At 41.2% G+C, this 13,104-nt stretch overlaps 4 protein-coding genes across 4 annotated transcripts, besides 8 other annotated features; 1 reads left to right on the top strand and 3 right to left on the bottom strand.

The window, feature by feature from the left end:
* Window positions 1–393: 393 nt before the first annotated feature.
* Window positions 394–489: a microsatellite.
* Window positions 490–770: 281 nt separating this feature from the next.
* Window positions 771–797: a microsatellite.
* Window positions 798–1,096: 299 nt separating this feature from the next.
* Window positions 1,097–1,120: a microsatellite.
* A 2,827-nt stretch (window positions 1,121–3,947) lies between these two features.
* PVX_080110 (G10 protein, putative) lies at window positions 3,948–5,362 on the top strand. Its single transcript, XM_001613680.1, has 3 exons — window positions 3,948–4,513; window positions 4,743–4,915; window positions 5,094–5,362. Exons 1-3 carry the CDS (start codon window positions 4,297–4,299, stop codon window positions 5,145–5,147), a joined length of 444 nt encoding a protein of 147 aa, XP_001613730.1. The 5' UTR covers window positions 3,948–4,296; the 3' UTR covers window positions 5,148–5,362.
* Window positions 4,131–4,160: a microsatellite.
* Window positions 5,363–5,409: 47 nt separating the features above from the next.
* On the bottom strand, window positions 5,410–6,536 carry PVX_080115 (Iron-sulfur cluster assembly accessory protein, putative; the record flags this gene model as incomplete). Its single annotated transcript, XM_001613681.1, has 5 exons — window positions 5,410–5,467; window positions 5,621–5,775; window positions 5,941–6,042; window positions 6,189–6,238; window positions 6,389–6,536. 5 exons carry the CDS (start codon window positions 6,534–6,536, stop codon window positions 5,410–5,412), a joined length of 513 nt encoding a protein of 170 aa, XP_001613731.1.
* Window positions 5,827–5,883: a microsatellite.
* A 230-nt stretch (window positions 6,537–6,766) lies between the features above and the next one.
* Window positions 6,767–6,787: a microsatellite.
* A 1,017-nt stretch (window positions 6,788–7,804) lies between these two features.
* Window positions 7,805–9,274, bottom strand: PVX_080120 (hypothetical protein, conserved; the record flags this gene model as incomplete). The annotated part of the gene is made up of 1 exon (XM_001613682.1): window positions 7,805–9,274. One exon carries the CDS (start codon window positions 9,272–9,274, stop codon window positions 7,805–7,807), a length of 1,470 nt encoding a protein of 489 aa, XP_001613732.1.
* A 1,507-nt stretch (window positions 9,275–10,781) lies between these two features.
* Window positions 10,782–10,827: a microsatellite.
* A 456-nt stretch (window positions 10,828–11,283) lies between these two features.
* Window positions 11,284–12,136, bottom strand: PVX_080125 (50S ribosomal protein L17, putative; the record flags this gene model as incomplete). The annotated part of the gene is made up of 3 exons (XM_001613683.1): window positions 11,284–11,391; window positions 11,546–11,710; window positions 11,918–12,136. The coding sequence occupies 3 exons, from the start codon at window positions 12,134–12,136 to the stop codon at window positions 11,284–11,286; spliced, it is 492 nt and encodes a 163-aa protein (XP_001613733.1).
* A 590-nt stretch (window positions 12,137–12,726) lies between these two features.
* Window positions 12,727–12,749: a microsatellite.
* The last annotated feature ends 355 nt before the right edge of the window (window positions 12,750–13,104 follow it).

A 13,104-nucleotide genomic window follows, 5' to 3' on the forward strand; every position in this document is an offset into this window, starting at 1 on the left:
ATATAAATGATCGAACTTTTATAGGCGCAGCACAGATGCACGAAAAGGAACAAAGGTGGGACCACTTCAACCAGTGTTTGCCAACCAGCTATTACGCACGTTCACCTTTGCGTGTGAGCAAAAGGTAAGACGCTCGTTCGACTGCTTCCTTAATTTATACATGCACACAAGCGCGTATATGTTTGCGAATCAGACAAGCAATACAAATAAACTTAAATCAGTGGCTCATCAACGATACGGAGTAGATGTCACAAGGTGAATTTGATTTTCATAAAAATGGCTGATGATTGTGGAATAAATCGGTTCGGCCTCTTTCCTTTTTACCCCTTACACATGGAAAGAAAATGTAACACACGATTTTTTCACTTTGCTGTGAAATGAGGGAGTTCATAAAGCATGCACATCATACGTTTGTGAGTACATATACACGTTTTCTGGCACAAAAGTGGCGTTTATTTTTCCTGCCTTTCTCTACAACTTCACTCTTTGTACAACCACAATGGAAAATTTTGACAAACGGTGTATGTATACACATGCAGGGGGGGAATAAAAAAAGGGCTACGTAAAAAGTGTGTAAAAGTTATCATAACATAGATGGGTATATTAAAAATGGGAAAAAAAAAAAGGGGGGTGGGGAAATCATCTACTAATTTTATGTGCATGTAAATTTTTTTTTTCTTTTTTGTTTAAATTTTTACATGAGTATTTATATATGTGGATATATATTGTACCCGCGTTTTTTCGTTTCTTCTTAAATTGTAATGTCAGCTGAACGCGGCGGCACACACCAGAGTGCGGTGTAACAAATGCGATTGCTTATTTGCTGACTCAACACGGGCGAAAAGTGTAAACATATACACATGTGTATGCATATGTACCAGCATATAAACACACATGCAAATAGCCTGTTGCGTGAACGGCGTGTAGAAAAGTATTATGTGTGAATGAACACGCAGAAAGGACGGGCAACTGAAGGTGGAAATATATACATATATACACATACATATAGCTTCAGGCGTATACGTGCATACGCGTGCTTGAGAAGGCAAACATCGCGCATAAAGGCTCACTTAAACGATTGCGCATAAGGCTCACTTAAACGATTACGCAAACGCTCGCATAAAGGCCCGCATAAACACTCGCATGAACACTCGCATGAACACTCGCATGAACACTCACATGAACACTTGCTTAAACGGCGCGTACAAACACGTGCGAACAAACGTCAAAATTTGTCTGGCGCATATGTGTACATCTGCGTGGCGTGCATCCCAACAAAGCTTGCGCGAAATTTTTAGGATACACGGGCATCTCAATCATGATATCTTTTCGCGCAAAATAAAAACGAGTGAAGGATGTGGTGAAAATGCAACATGAAGGACACTACAATGCTGTTTTAAAATAACAAGAACACTCTTTGAAGGAAAAAAAAAAAAAATAAATAAATATGGGGAAATAAAAAGGAAAAATAAAAATGAAAGTGTGGGATATGTAAAAATATCAGTTTTGCTGATTTCACTATTCTCATAGATACCATCTATTTAGTTCTAAATTTTACATTAATTTCTAACGTTGTTTTTTGTTACGGTTAAAAAAACATGAATATTTTTGCGGTGAGTTTGTTTTACCATTTTTGGCGTGGCTCTTTAGAACTTCACAATTTGCACATTTCCTTCCACGAAATATAAAACGAGATGGAAAAGAAGCACATCAAAAAAGGGGGAAAAAAAAAAGGAAAAAAGAGGAAAAAATGAGGAAAAAAAGAGGAAAAAAATATGACAGTGACAATTTTTTTTTTTTTTTTTTTTTTTTTTCAGTTTTGGCTGTTTGGAATAAAAAAGTAGCCAAATGGTGGCGAAAATATAGCTAGAAGGAAATATAAAAAAAAAAAAAAAAAAAAAGCAGAATAAAAATAAATAAAAAAGCGAAAAAAATGGCAAATTAAAGCCGAACCGAACAATACAAATAAAACTGTTCATGCGAAACAAAATAAACAAAGCCGAATAACCTCCTACAGGGCGGGAAAATTCTTTGCACTTTTAAAGAGGTCTATTTTTTGGTGCGTCCGCCAATTGGGGGGCTAAAGGCGCATACCGCTTTCTTCCTTCAAAGGCTGTTCTTTTTCCCCCCTCTCAAGTGAGTGTCATTCGTCTGGAGTCACCATTCAGCAGCGAAGCTGGATATATGTTCACAAACATATGCAGTCACAGCAAATGGGCGCACATTTACGTTACTTTAATAAGTTGGAGGGGTGTATAAATTGGGGAGCACAAACGCAAAACAACGTAGAAGCATTTTCTCAGTTCCAACAGCACATATGTACCGGCATATACTTGCAGAGGCATACACGAACAATGCTTTGTCGTGGCTTCCCAATTTTGTCAATCACTCGCAAGAGTGACGAGCATGTTACTCTGTAATGCATGCGCCGTGGTCCTGAGTACAATTAGCTCATTTAGTAAAAGGCGCTTTGTGCCATACTCCTTTTCGAAGCTGCGCTTGACACCGCGACCACTTTTAATTAACATTTTTATGGTTTCTTTTTTTTCACCCAGAGAATGTGCATATGTATTTTTTTTGACCACCACGTCAGCATTATCGTGAATGCTTTTTTCAGTAGAGCATTTTCTTAAACGTGGGAAGGGTACTTTTTTTTTTTTTTTTTTTTTCACGCACCGAACAGGCACATAGAGGAAGGTCCGAACAAATGCAATAAAACGAATTTTTTAAGCATGTTCGAAAGGTCTTTCCTCTTTTAATTACATAAAATGTGAAAACTGAATATAATGAGCAATTAATACGTGTTGAATTTTTTTTTTTTTTTTTGTGAGAAAGAATTCCACGCCCCATTCATTCGCAATAATATGTACGCGTAATTTCACGCATCCACTGTTTCCCCTTTAAAAACACCTAGCAAAAAAGAGAAATAAATGTATGAATTGCGTATAAATTTCACCGACTTTTGACAAAAGAATGAACCAGTCAGGTGTCCACTCCAGTCATCACTTCTCTAAAAGGAAGGTCAGCAATTTTCCTCCAATTTGAACATCTTAGCTTTAAAAAAAAAATGACATTATGAGGGCTACTTCCTACATTAACAAAATTGGTGACGCGCACCTCTCCATATGCGTCACAACTTTTTAGAGGACTACATTTGAGGGCACCACTTCGAGATAGCTATTGCTCCGCTGCGAATGTAGGCATTCAAATTCGTCAGCGAAAATGCAGAACTGATGCTATTCAAGATGAACGCTTTTTTTGTTCATAAAATTTGGAACCTCCTTCTGGTGATAAAAATAAATGCACACAAATTGTCGCATTATTTTTACCCCTTTCATGGGTAGCAATATAAGTAAAAATGCATTTTTGATGTTTTGGCATGGCCTCCTTTTCGCCTATAACAATTAGGGAGCACATAAATTTTGCACACCTTTAAATGCCTCCTTGGCATTTCTCGTTGTAAACCGTTTGCCCCTGTGTCGTAGCACCAATTAGTTACTGAGTGGGGATATCAATAAAGACAGTAGAGACCCTGGCAAGGGTTATTCATTACGTTCGTTTGGTTCGCTTTGCGTTGACCACTCCCCATTCCCTTTGTTCACCTTCGTGAGGTTGTTTCTGTTTCTCCTTTTCCATGTCGCGGTGCGCATGGGCAGAATGGAAAAATTAAGAAAACGCATCTTTATCCCCATGTATAATACATTTCTATTCGAACAGTTGAAAATGGGTGAAGCAAAGAAGTGCCACCAACAACAAGCGCGAGGAGCTATTCCTTTTTATACTCTACATAATTGCCATTGTGTATTACATTTTTGTTCCTCCTCCTTAACGGAAGAACGTGCAAATGCGTGGTGAGTAAAACACAATGTGTTTTTTTTCCATTTTTTTTTTTTCGGGTAAAACTACCCATACGGTTTTGTATAACATGCATTTAAAATATAAAAAGTGGCCACTTTGTGTTTCCTAAAAGGCATAAATACAGTAACGATTTTTTTCTCGCTACGGCAAAAGCGAATTTTATAAAATTCCTCAAACGTACGCATAGGCTTTTCAGCAGGGGAAAATTCTCGGATGCACTTTTTTTAGCGTAATCAAATCACTTTTTAAACATCCCGCTCGTTATTTAAATTAACGCGTACGTGAGAAGAACGCTCTCCAAGTGGCGATTTTTAAGCAAACTTTTCAGATAAAACGGCAAGCGGACTAGCAGTTAAGCTGCCAGCTGCCAAACAGCCAAGTGGCCAAACGCCTGGATCCTAATGCAACAACCCGTTCGTCAAGCATGCCTCTGCGAACATGCCGCGCATCAGGACGATGAATTCAAGGAAGCCCCCCGAGGGGTGGAGTAAAGTGGAATCCTTTTTAGATGAAATGAACAAAAAAATGCGCAGCTTGGAAAACGAAGATACATCCAAGAAAAGGAAAAGTGAAATTTTGTGGCCCATATTTCAAATCAACCACCAAACGTCTCGCTACATATACGAGCTGTACTACAAGCGGAAGGAAATATCAAGTAAGTTGCCCGGCCCAACCCGAGCCCCTGCGCGGCGTCTAGTGGCAGCTGCGTTTGTTGCTCTTCCGTTTGCGCGCAAGTCGGGTTGGTGGCGCGGGCTGAGCGCGCATTTATATATATTCGCATTTATATATATTCGCATTTATATATATTCGCATTTATATATGTACGCATTTATATATGTACCTATGTACCCCCACGTGCGTGCCGCACTTTCCCCCCCCTGCAGGGGAACTGTACGACTACCTGGTGCAGGAGAAATACGTGGACGGCGCGCTCATATCAAAGTGGAGGAAGCAGGGGTATGAAAACCTGTGCTGCCTCAAGTGCATCCAGGTATCAGACAGCAACTTCAGCAACACCTGCATCTGTAGAGTGCCCAAAAGTAATCTGGGCGATCGGGTAAGTACAGCAAAGGGGAATGTGCAGTTGTATGCATATGCAAATCTGCGCACATGCGTTTAAATATGAATAGGTTTCCCCCCATGTGAAGTCGGCATAGCAGCTCGAATTACACCCCCCAGAGATATGTCTATCTCGCTACACTGTTGTCCTCGCGCTTCTTTTTCATATTCCGTAGGTTTTGCAGTGTGTAAATTGTGGATGCAGGGGATGCTCCAGCGGAGATAAATGAACGCTAGTTGAATTTCCTTAAATTTTCTGGAGGCCGTTCCTCCCCACCCTTAAGTAAGGACCGTCGCGATGTTTTTAATTTTTATTTGTCCATATGTACGACATAATTTGTTTAATTCAAAAAAGAAACACTTTTTTTTTTTTTTAATCATTTAAACGTAATTTTTTGTCAACAAATGATACTCGAAAAGTGTGTTACTTTTTAAAAAATGTCACAAAAAAAAAAAAAAGAAAAAGGAGAGAAATTGGCATATCTTGAGCAGCTAAACATTGAATGACTTCCCGCAGCCGCACTTTTTAGTGGCATTTGGATTTATAAACCTGCAGGGGAAATGGCAAAAAAAGGAAAAAAAAAAAAAAAAAAGGCACATGTAATAATTCCAAACAGGGGGATTTATGTACGGCACATTGCAAACGTTAGCATAAAACCTTTTGGGGTGAAGGCGCAAAGTGGACGATGACGATGCTACTCACGCTACAGCAGAAACGTACTTAAATCCACCATTGATTAAATCGTAGCTGTAATCCAATATATTGTTGTAAATGTAAATAACGCTAGTGGCGTCAATGGACAAAATGAACTTCAATTCTTCGAACTGCTGCACATAGTCATCTGCCTCGATTTCGTCCTTCAAAAAGGGGGGGAAAACGGTCGCGAAATTTGTAATGATGATGATGGCGGTGGCTATCGCAACATAACTAGGTAAGTAGCAGCGTCAATGGATTATGTATTTTTTCTTAGTTAGTTTTTCCTTTGCTCGGCTACACTGCGGTGGAAACATTTCTATGCATACCTTCCTGATGGGGTTCAATTTGTACTGCAACCCTTTGCAGCCTCCATTTTTCACAGACAGCTTTAGTATTAGGCTTTCTCCCTCCGTTTCTGCTGCCAATTGCTAAAAGGGGAGTCATAAATGTGGAGGGTGACAGGTGTGCGCACGTTACTGTTTAGTTATGCGATGTTCGCCTTCATGGCATATACACCACGGGGGAAAAAAAAAAATCTTTTTATTCGTAATAACCCATTTTTATTTCACATTACTTTGATTTTCTTTTGGGCGTTGTCCGTTAACTTGATTATGTGCTCGTTGTCTACAAAAAGGGCAGCAAGGTGGGCATTCACATTTGCGTATATGCTTATTTTTGTGCATATTTTTTCCGCCATTTTTATGCCCATTCTTTGCGTATTTTTTTATTTATCGTTAAAATGGCCAAGTGGGAACGCCCCTCGCGCGGCCATACCTTTAACTGATTCGTCCAGGAGCCTCAGTCTGTCCACATGGCGCCCGCGGAACCTACTGCCATGTGTGTGCCTATTATTGGCCAGTTGCTGGGGGGGCGCCACATAAAGGGTACACCTAGTTAGGTGCAAGGCCTTTGTCGTTGCCATCGTTATCGTTGCTGCTAGGAGAAACAAAAGTGGGAGCGCTCGCGCGATCATTTTGTGACCTGTGATAAGTGAGGCTTTGGAAATGACTCGAAGCTGGCATTTTCGAAAAAAAAAAAAAAAAAAAAAAAATCCTTTTTAATGTTTTTTTAATTTGTTTTGCTTTCTCTGCGCTGTGGGGGTGGCAACAGATGGGCGAATCTGCAGTTTACAGTTAATTCGTTTGCCTAATGGTATGCTGTTTGACCAAACAATTCAAGTGCCTCTGATGTGACTCCCTATTTTGTTTGGCACACCTACATGTGCACACCCTGGGGGGGAGTCTCCAACGGGGACATAGCAATACAATTACATATAGCCGAAGGGCAACTTTACACGGCCATTAGCAAAATGGCATTCGCAGCAACTTTCCAAAATGAAAGAAGCAAAGTAGATGCTTCATACGTGCTCACATAGAAGAAGCAAAAATGTGACTACCACTATGTGGCTCATTCTGGATACACATAACATTTGTACATTGAGTGTTTTGGGGGGAAAAAATATCGTAATCAACTGGGGCGAAGTTTTAAAAAAGGGAAAAGTGGAGGGGCGAACGTCAACGGTGCGGTGGTGCGACGGTGTGACGAATGCCGAGCAACGAATGACGATGAGGGGGCCAAAAAACTTGAGGCAGTGCATGCACAGATAAATAAGGAAAGAATCAAAGGAACCGAGCCCCAACTGCTGCAAGAGGGAAACATATTTAAACGGGGGGAAATAAATAGGAGAAAAAAAAAAAAAAAAATTGCGAATATTTAAAAGATATTTAAAAGAACAAAAGCTTGTCAGGGGAAAAACAAAAAAAGGAGAAGCGGAGGAAGGAAAAAATATCGATGGATAGGTAGTGGCACGTTGGTGGACAGGCGGCTGGTTCACTTGTGGGTAAATAAGGGGGTACTCTTTTGTGCAATGAAGAAACAAATTTGGTAGGCGCGGTGTGATGGGGGGGTGCTTTCTTAATTTACACACAGGGGCGCGCAGAAGGGTGTTGCCAACGCGCAGTTGCAGGCGTATACATACGCACGGACATGCGCACGAATATACGAAGGGACACACGGGCGATACACCCGGGTGGGCTAGTTTGCCCATAATGGAGGAGGGGAACATACGCGTGTCTCACATGGGAGGAAAAAAAAAAAAAGTTACACTGTACGGAGGGAGCGACAGAGTGACAGCGAAATCGCAACAGAGGTGCGTATATGCCCACCGGCCTTGCCTGCCAAAGCGTCTCCTCAAAACACGTACGTATTTTCCACGCTGTGGTCCATGTTCCTGAGCTTCTTCTTAGAGTGAAAGGAGTCCTTATTGGTGTTGTATATATCGTAGGGCAAAGTGTATGCGTTGTATATGTTGGTGTCTATGGAGTATTCGCAGTGCTGGTCCCCTATATGCGTGTCAGAGAGAATGCTCCTGGTTCTCCTGAATCGCTCGTACAAAGGGCGAAATCTTTTTCGCCCTACTGTTGTGCCAAGCAGCGAAACGGGGAACAATCCCATGTTTAATATAACCTGTTTTGACAGCTTTTTATTTTGCAAAACCTGAGCGTGGATATCTAAATTGTCTAGCGATATATCTGGTACTTCCTTATCGACGTACTTTCTTAAGAAGGCAATTTCTTGCACAGCGAGGATGGAGATAAACAACACCGTTAGGACAAAACCGACTATAAATAGAAGGATCGAATTGAAATTAAAGTTCTCAATTTCGTTGAACTTTACCAGGCCTCCCAATGTTCCGAAGAAGGTCCAGAATACGTAGTAAGTTGGCACAACTAAAGTTGCATCTCCTCTTGTTAGACCCAAATTTAGAAAATGTATTTGCAAATAAATTGATATCACGAGGAAGATAAAACATAAGTGGGGTAGAGGCGTCTTATAAATGTGCTTATTCGTCAAGCCGATATTTAAGAAGGCCACAATTTCTTTAATTTCTAACACGCATTGGGAACCTATCAACCCAGCTAAGAAGCCATATGACAACCCAATCGTTTTTGGGTACACATTTACAGTTTCGCTTAATCGTTTTGTATTCAACGAGCTGTTTAAGTTGTTTCCATTCTCTACATCATCCTTCCTCTCGTCGTCCTTCTTCTCATCGTACATATTTAACTCTATGTACCTCTTCGTTGCGTATATCTCTTCATTTTCTGATATGATTTTATTTTCCTGGTGATTTAGATATATTAATGTAAAAAAGGATAAAAAAATGGAAACGAAAATGTAGAAAATGTACCAGGGGTTCTTCCAGCTTTCGATTATATTAATGGGGTTAAAGTGCACATCATCTTTAGGGTCACACAGGAAAGAAGCGCATGCACAAATGCTAATTCCAAAGAAAATTCCCATCGTGGATATGATCTCAATTTTGCCTAACTTCTCGTTCAGGTAAATATTCGCAACAATCGCATTAGCAATTAATCCAAATGAATTCATGGGTGCTAGGGTACTGGCGGGGGCAAACCCTAATGCAATTATGTGTAAGAATGATCCGAAGCAGTATACGACAAATCCTATGTACCATTTCATATCGCAGGAGTAGTTGGTGAACATGTATTTCTTCTTCTTCGTGTCGCTCAGCCCCAGTTTCATAAACGTGTTCGCGATGGCCATAAATATAGACCCCACTACGGTCAGGAATATGCCCATGATCAGGCTCACCATGCTGTCCATTTGGTGTATCTTCTCCAGGTGCATCATGCTCATTTTGCTTCGTTTAAGCGGTTCGTTCTTCAGAGTGCGTACGTACGTGCGTACTTGACTGTATTTGTATGCCGCTTCACCTACACACGCATGCGCGCGGAACGGGGTGTTCCTGTGGCCAGTGCAGTTATGCTAGCAAAGCCGGCTCTTCTGCGCCCAAGCGTGCGTGTATACGCGTACATTTATATGCTCATATATATGTGTACATGCGTACATATGTGTATGTTTATTCACTTGCTCATTTGCATTTGCATGTGCGTGCGCTCCTTTCTGTCTACATCGCCGCATACACCGGCGCGCATCGCTTCTCACTCGCGCTCTCCCCCGATCGCCTCGCTATCACGCGTACACTGTCTGCGAAGAAAATGCAAAACTCCTCTGTGCCTACTGATATGTTACGCAAAGTTCGCGAAAGGTGCACCCTCCCCTCATTTACTTGCAATTACATATTTATTTTGCGCCAACTAGCTTTTTCATTCATGCCATGCGGCCTGCTCGAGCGTACACACACATGTGTGTAGTGTGATAGTTCCCTACGTGCACATAAAAAATTGTCTTTTTGTCAAATGGGTAGGATGCGATAAAAACAAATGTTTTTTTTTTTTTCCTTTTTTCCCTGTAAAGTGTATTTTTATAAAATCCACGAATGGTCCTTCAAAATTTTGCTAATCGTGCGAAAAAAAAAATAAAAAATTAACCAATCTTTGCCGCTCTGTGTGCTTTCAATGCTGCGCAGAAATGTATGCGTGTAAGGAGTGTTTCATGCATACGCTTTGCATGTATTTCCTTTTGCGCGTTTGCCTATTGCGCTGAACGAATGGTTCGCAATTTGGCCAATTTATTTCCGCTTTGTTTTGCCTCTTACAATCTTTGCAATCATTGCTGCTGTTCATATTTTACGTTTTGCGTTTTATTTTTTTTTTTTGGGGGGGGCCACATGCAAACCGGGAAAATGTAAAAAAATACGTATTTTTATTTTGTATAGGGCAAAGTGGTAAAACTTCCCACGCGCGCAAATGGCTTTGTGGTTTGCCACTGTTAGTGGTGAAATTGTCACGTTCGAGTGGTTTAAGTGTGCCATTAGCTGCGTTTTTCCCTGGCGTTTTCCTGTTGTTCCCCTGCATTCCTTTGCATTTTTTTTCTCTTCTCCATTTCATTCAAACCGCGTTAACAAAGCAGTGGCAAATTTGCTTAAAAAAAGGAAGAAAAGGTAAAACCCTTTACGAATGCAACATTGTTATTCAATTTCAACTTTAATTTTTCGCTTTTCCGTTTGGGGCACCTCAACTGCGAACGTGTATGCCCTTGTTCCATGTGGCTAAAAAGGGTTAATTCATATTTGGGGATGGGCCCACAGGATTTATTTTTTCTTCCCTTCTGCGTAATTTTTACCGCACACCCCTTTACCACGTCGCATAATTACTTACAACTAGCGTAACATGGAAAGAGAAGCAACTGCGCACACGCGCGATTGTGTGTAGATGAGTTTGCCTGTTCGTACCTGCAGCTTTGTAGACGGAGGAATACGCAAAAGGAGTGTCAACTACACAGCACATATACATGCCGCAATCCACTGCAGCATCCAATCGAGGAAGGGGGAAAAAAAAAAATAACCGGTCAATTATGCATCGTTCCCCTTATGCATGCCTTAACTGGTATCTTTTTAAAATATATTTTCAAATTGCAGATAACGTAGAAGAGTTGCTCCACATTTCGCACATTTTTTCATGTTCGTAAAAACACGTATACGTTGTGGATGTCCCATACCGCCGCTTCGCAACATGGGCGAATAAAACGAACAGGCAAACTAAAAAAAAAAAAAAAGACATACATAAAAGCCTCTCCGCGGTATTGTAAACGTATTCGAAGTGGCACGCCGCATTCTCTACAAGGTACACTACACAGTGCTTTAAAAAAACAACAAATTGGTAGATCATTCGGAAAAAAAAAACACTTTGAGCAAAAAAATTGCGTCACCGTGTGCAAAACGGAAATAAAAGGGAGACGCAAATCTACACAAGTTCCAACGTGGCCATCCTTGCCGCATCTCCTTTTCGGCTCTTCGGCAATAGCTTTATTCTTGTGTATCCTCCGTTCCGTTCTTTGTATCGGACTGGGGCCTTCGGGAAAAAAAAAATAAAATAAAAAATAAAAGCCAGTTAACACAACGGTGCAACAAATTATAATATCAAAAGGGGGAAGGAAAAAGAAAATAAAATGGAAAGGCGGAAGACACTCCCATCGTGTGCGACGCTCGTGCCCTGCCTGCTTAACAATGTTGAGAGCCAATTCCCTGTCGTAGACGTAGTTAGCAATTAACCGGTACGCGTACTGCCTGTTATCGTCATGCTTCTTTGCAAAGGTTATTATCCTGTCCACCTTCCTTCGGGCCTCCTTGGCCTTGGCCTCGGTTGTTACAATTTTGCCGTGTCTGAGCAGCTGCGCAGGGGTGAGGGAAATCAATTCGTACGTAAGTACATTTCGTTCGTTAGCACATTTCGCTCCTTTGCACATTTCGTGTGTGTGCAGGCACACAAGTGAGCGCACTTGTCTGTACCCCCTCTTGCGCATAGGCATCTACCCACATGTGGGGTGTGCAAAAAGGGGGCGCAACCCGCGACAAAAACGTGGGCATACGAAACGTACACTGGTGGTTAGGGCTCTAAGGAGGGCTCTCCTTTGCGCTCTGTCTCTCCCCAATTTCCTGAAATTCTTGTTGGTGTGTGCCAGGAGTGAGTTACTTCTATTATGCAAAACCGTTTTGAAGCTACTTCTATTTAGTATGCCCTCTCCGGACATACCCTGCTTTAACACATAAGCCAGCAAATTTTTGCAGAGAAAAAAAAACAATATGTGAATCTTCATTTGTTCATTTTAGGCAAAAGGTGAAGATGAGGCGGCAATCAAGATTGGGTGGAAGGGCGAAAGTTTTTCAAGCGTAGCAAATGTGCAGAGGGGCATTATGAAGGTATCCTCCCCTCAAAAAAAAACAGGACGAATGGTTACCAACGCGCCGAAAAAATGGGGGCTACACCAATTTAGGGTAGGTGAAAGGTTTGTCACGAAGTGGTGTAATGCGGCATCGGATGGACCTTTCGCGTTTTCTCAATTCACTCAGTATAAACGGTCCCCTAAAGAGTTGGGAACGGACTCATACATGCAAATTATGGATGACTTACTCAGCATTGCTGCTAAACATGGGCGGTGAAAAGGTCGAAGCAAAATTTGCTATTCTTTTCACTTTACGGAAAAGTGTACGCCATAATGGTTACCCCCCCATCCTGCACGTAAAAGCGACATTAATTTAACCCCTTCTCGTAAGCAAAAAAAGAAAGAAAAAAAAACGGTTGAAGCGAACTTAATGAAATTCCGCAAAAGAAAAGCGGCTCCTTTTCTTGGGGCATAACCGTACCCATGTGTAAGTGGTGGGAAAAAAATGCTTAAAATTTATTTCGTTAAATTTAGCACCAATAAATTGTGCTTACCGGTTTGGCAAAATAATACAACGTTTAAAACGGAATTAAAAAAATGTATTTATGTGCGTGTAAAGACATGGCTGAACGATGGGTATAAAAAGAGGCCCAGGCATAAACACAAAAAAAAAAAAAAAAAATCAAAAAGGAAACTTCTTTTTGTGCGCCCACCTCATGGGTAGAAATAAGCCAATTTATAGTCACAAAAAAAAAATACTTCTGAGGAACGTGTCCCCCCTCTTCGTGTGGCACAAAATAGAGAGATTACCGTGAGGGTGAAAACGCCCACAAAATGGCAAACGGATTTGCTGCCTTATAATTCTACGCGGAAAAGGTTCACCCAAAAGGGGACGTACGGAC

The sequence above is a fragment of the Plasmodium vivax genome, chromosome 10 (genome assembly GCF_000002415.2).
Source record: "Plasmodium vivax chromosome 10, whole genome shotgun sequence".
In the NCBI taxonomy this organism is placed as follows: domain Eukaryota; phylum Apicomplexa; class Aconoidasida; order Haemosporida; family Plasmodiidae; genus Plasmodium; species Plasmodium vivax.

Excerpts from the sequence above, each read along its gene's own strand:
- PVX_080110 (XM_001613680.1), top strand. The coding sequence starts at position 4,297 with ATGCCGCGCATCAGGACGATGAATTCAAGGAAGCCCCCCGAGGGGTGG. Across the intron at positions 4,514-4,742 it reads CAAGCGGAAGGAAATATCAA|GGGAACTGTACGACTACCTG; the intron begins GTAAGTTGCCCG and ends CCCCCCCTGCAG. Across the intron at positions 4,916-5,093 it reads AAAGTAATCTGGGCGATCGG|GTTTTGCAGTGTGTAAATTG; the intron begins GTAAGTACAGCA and ends CATATTCCGTAG.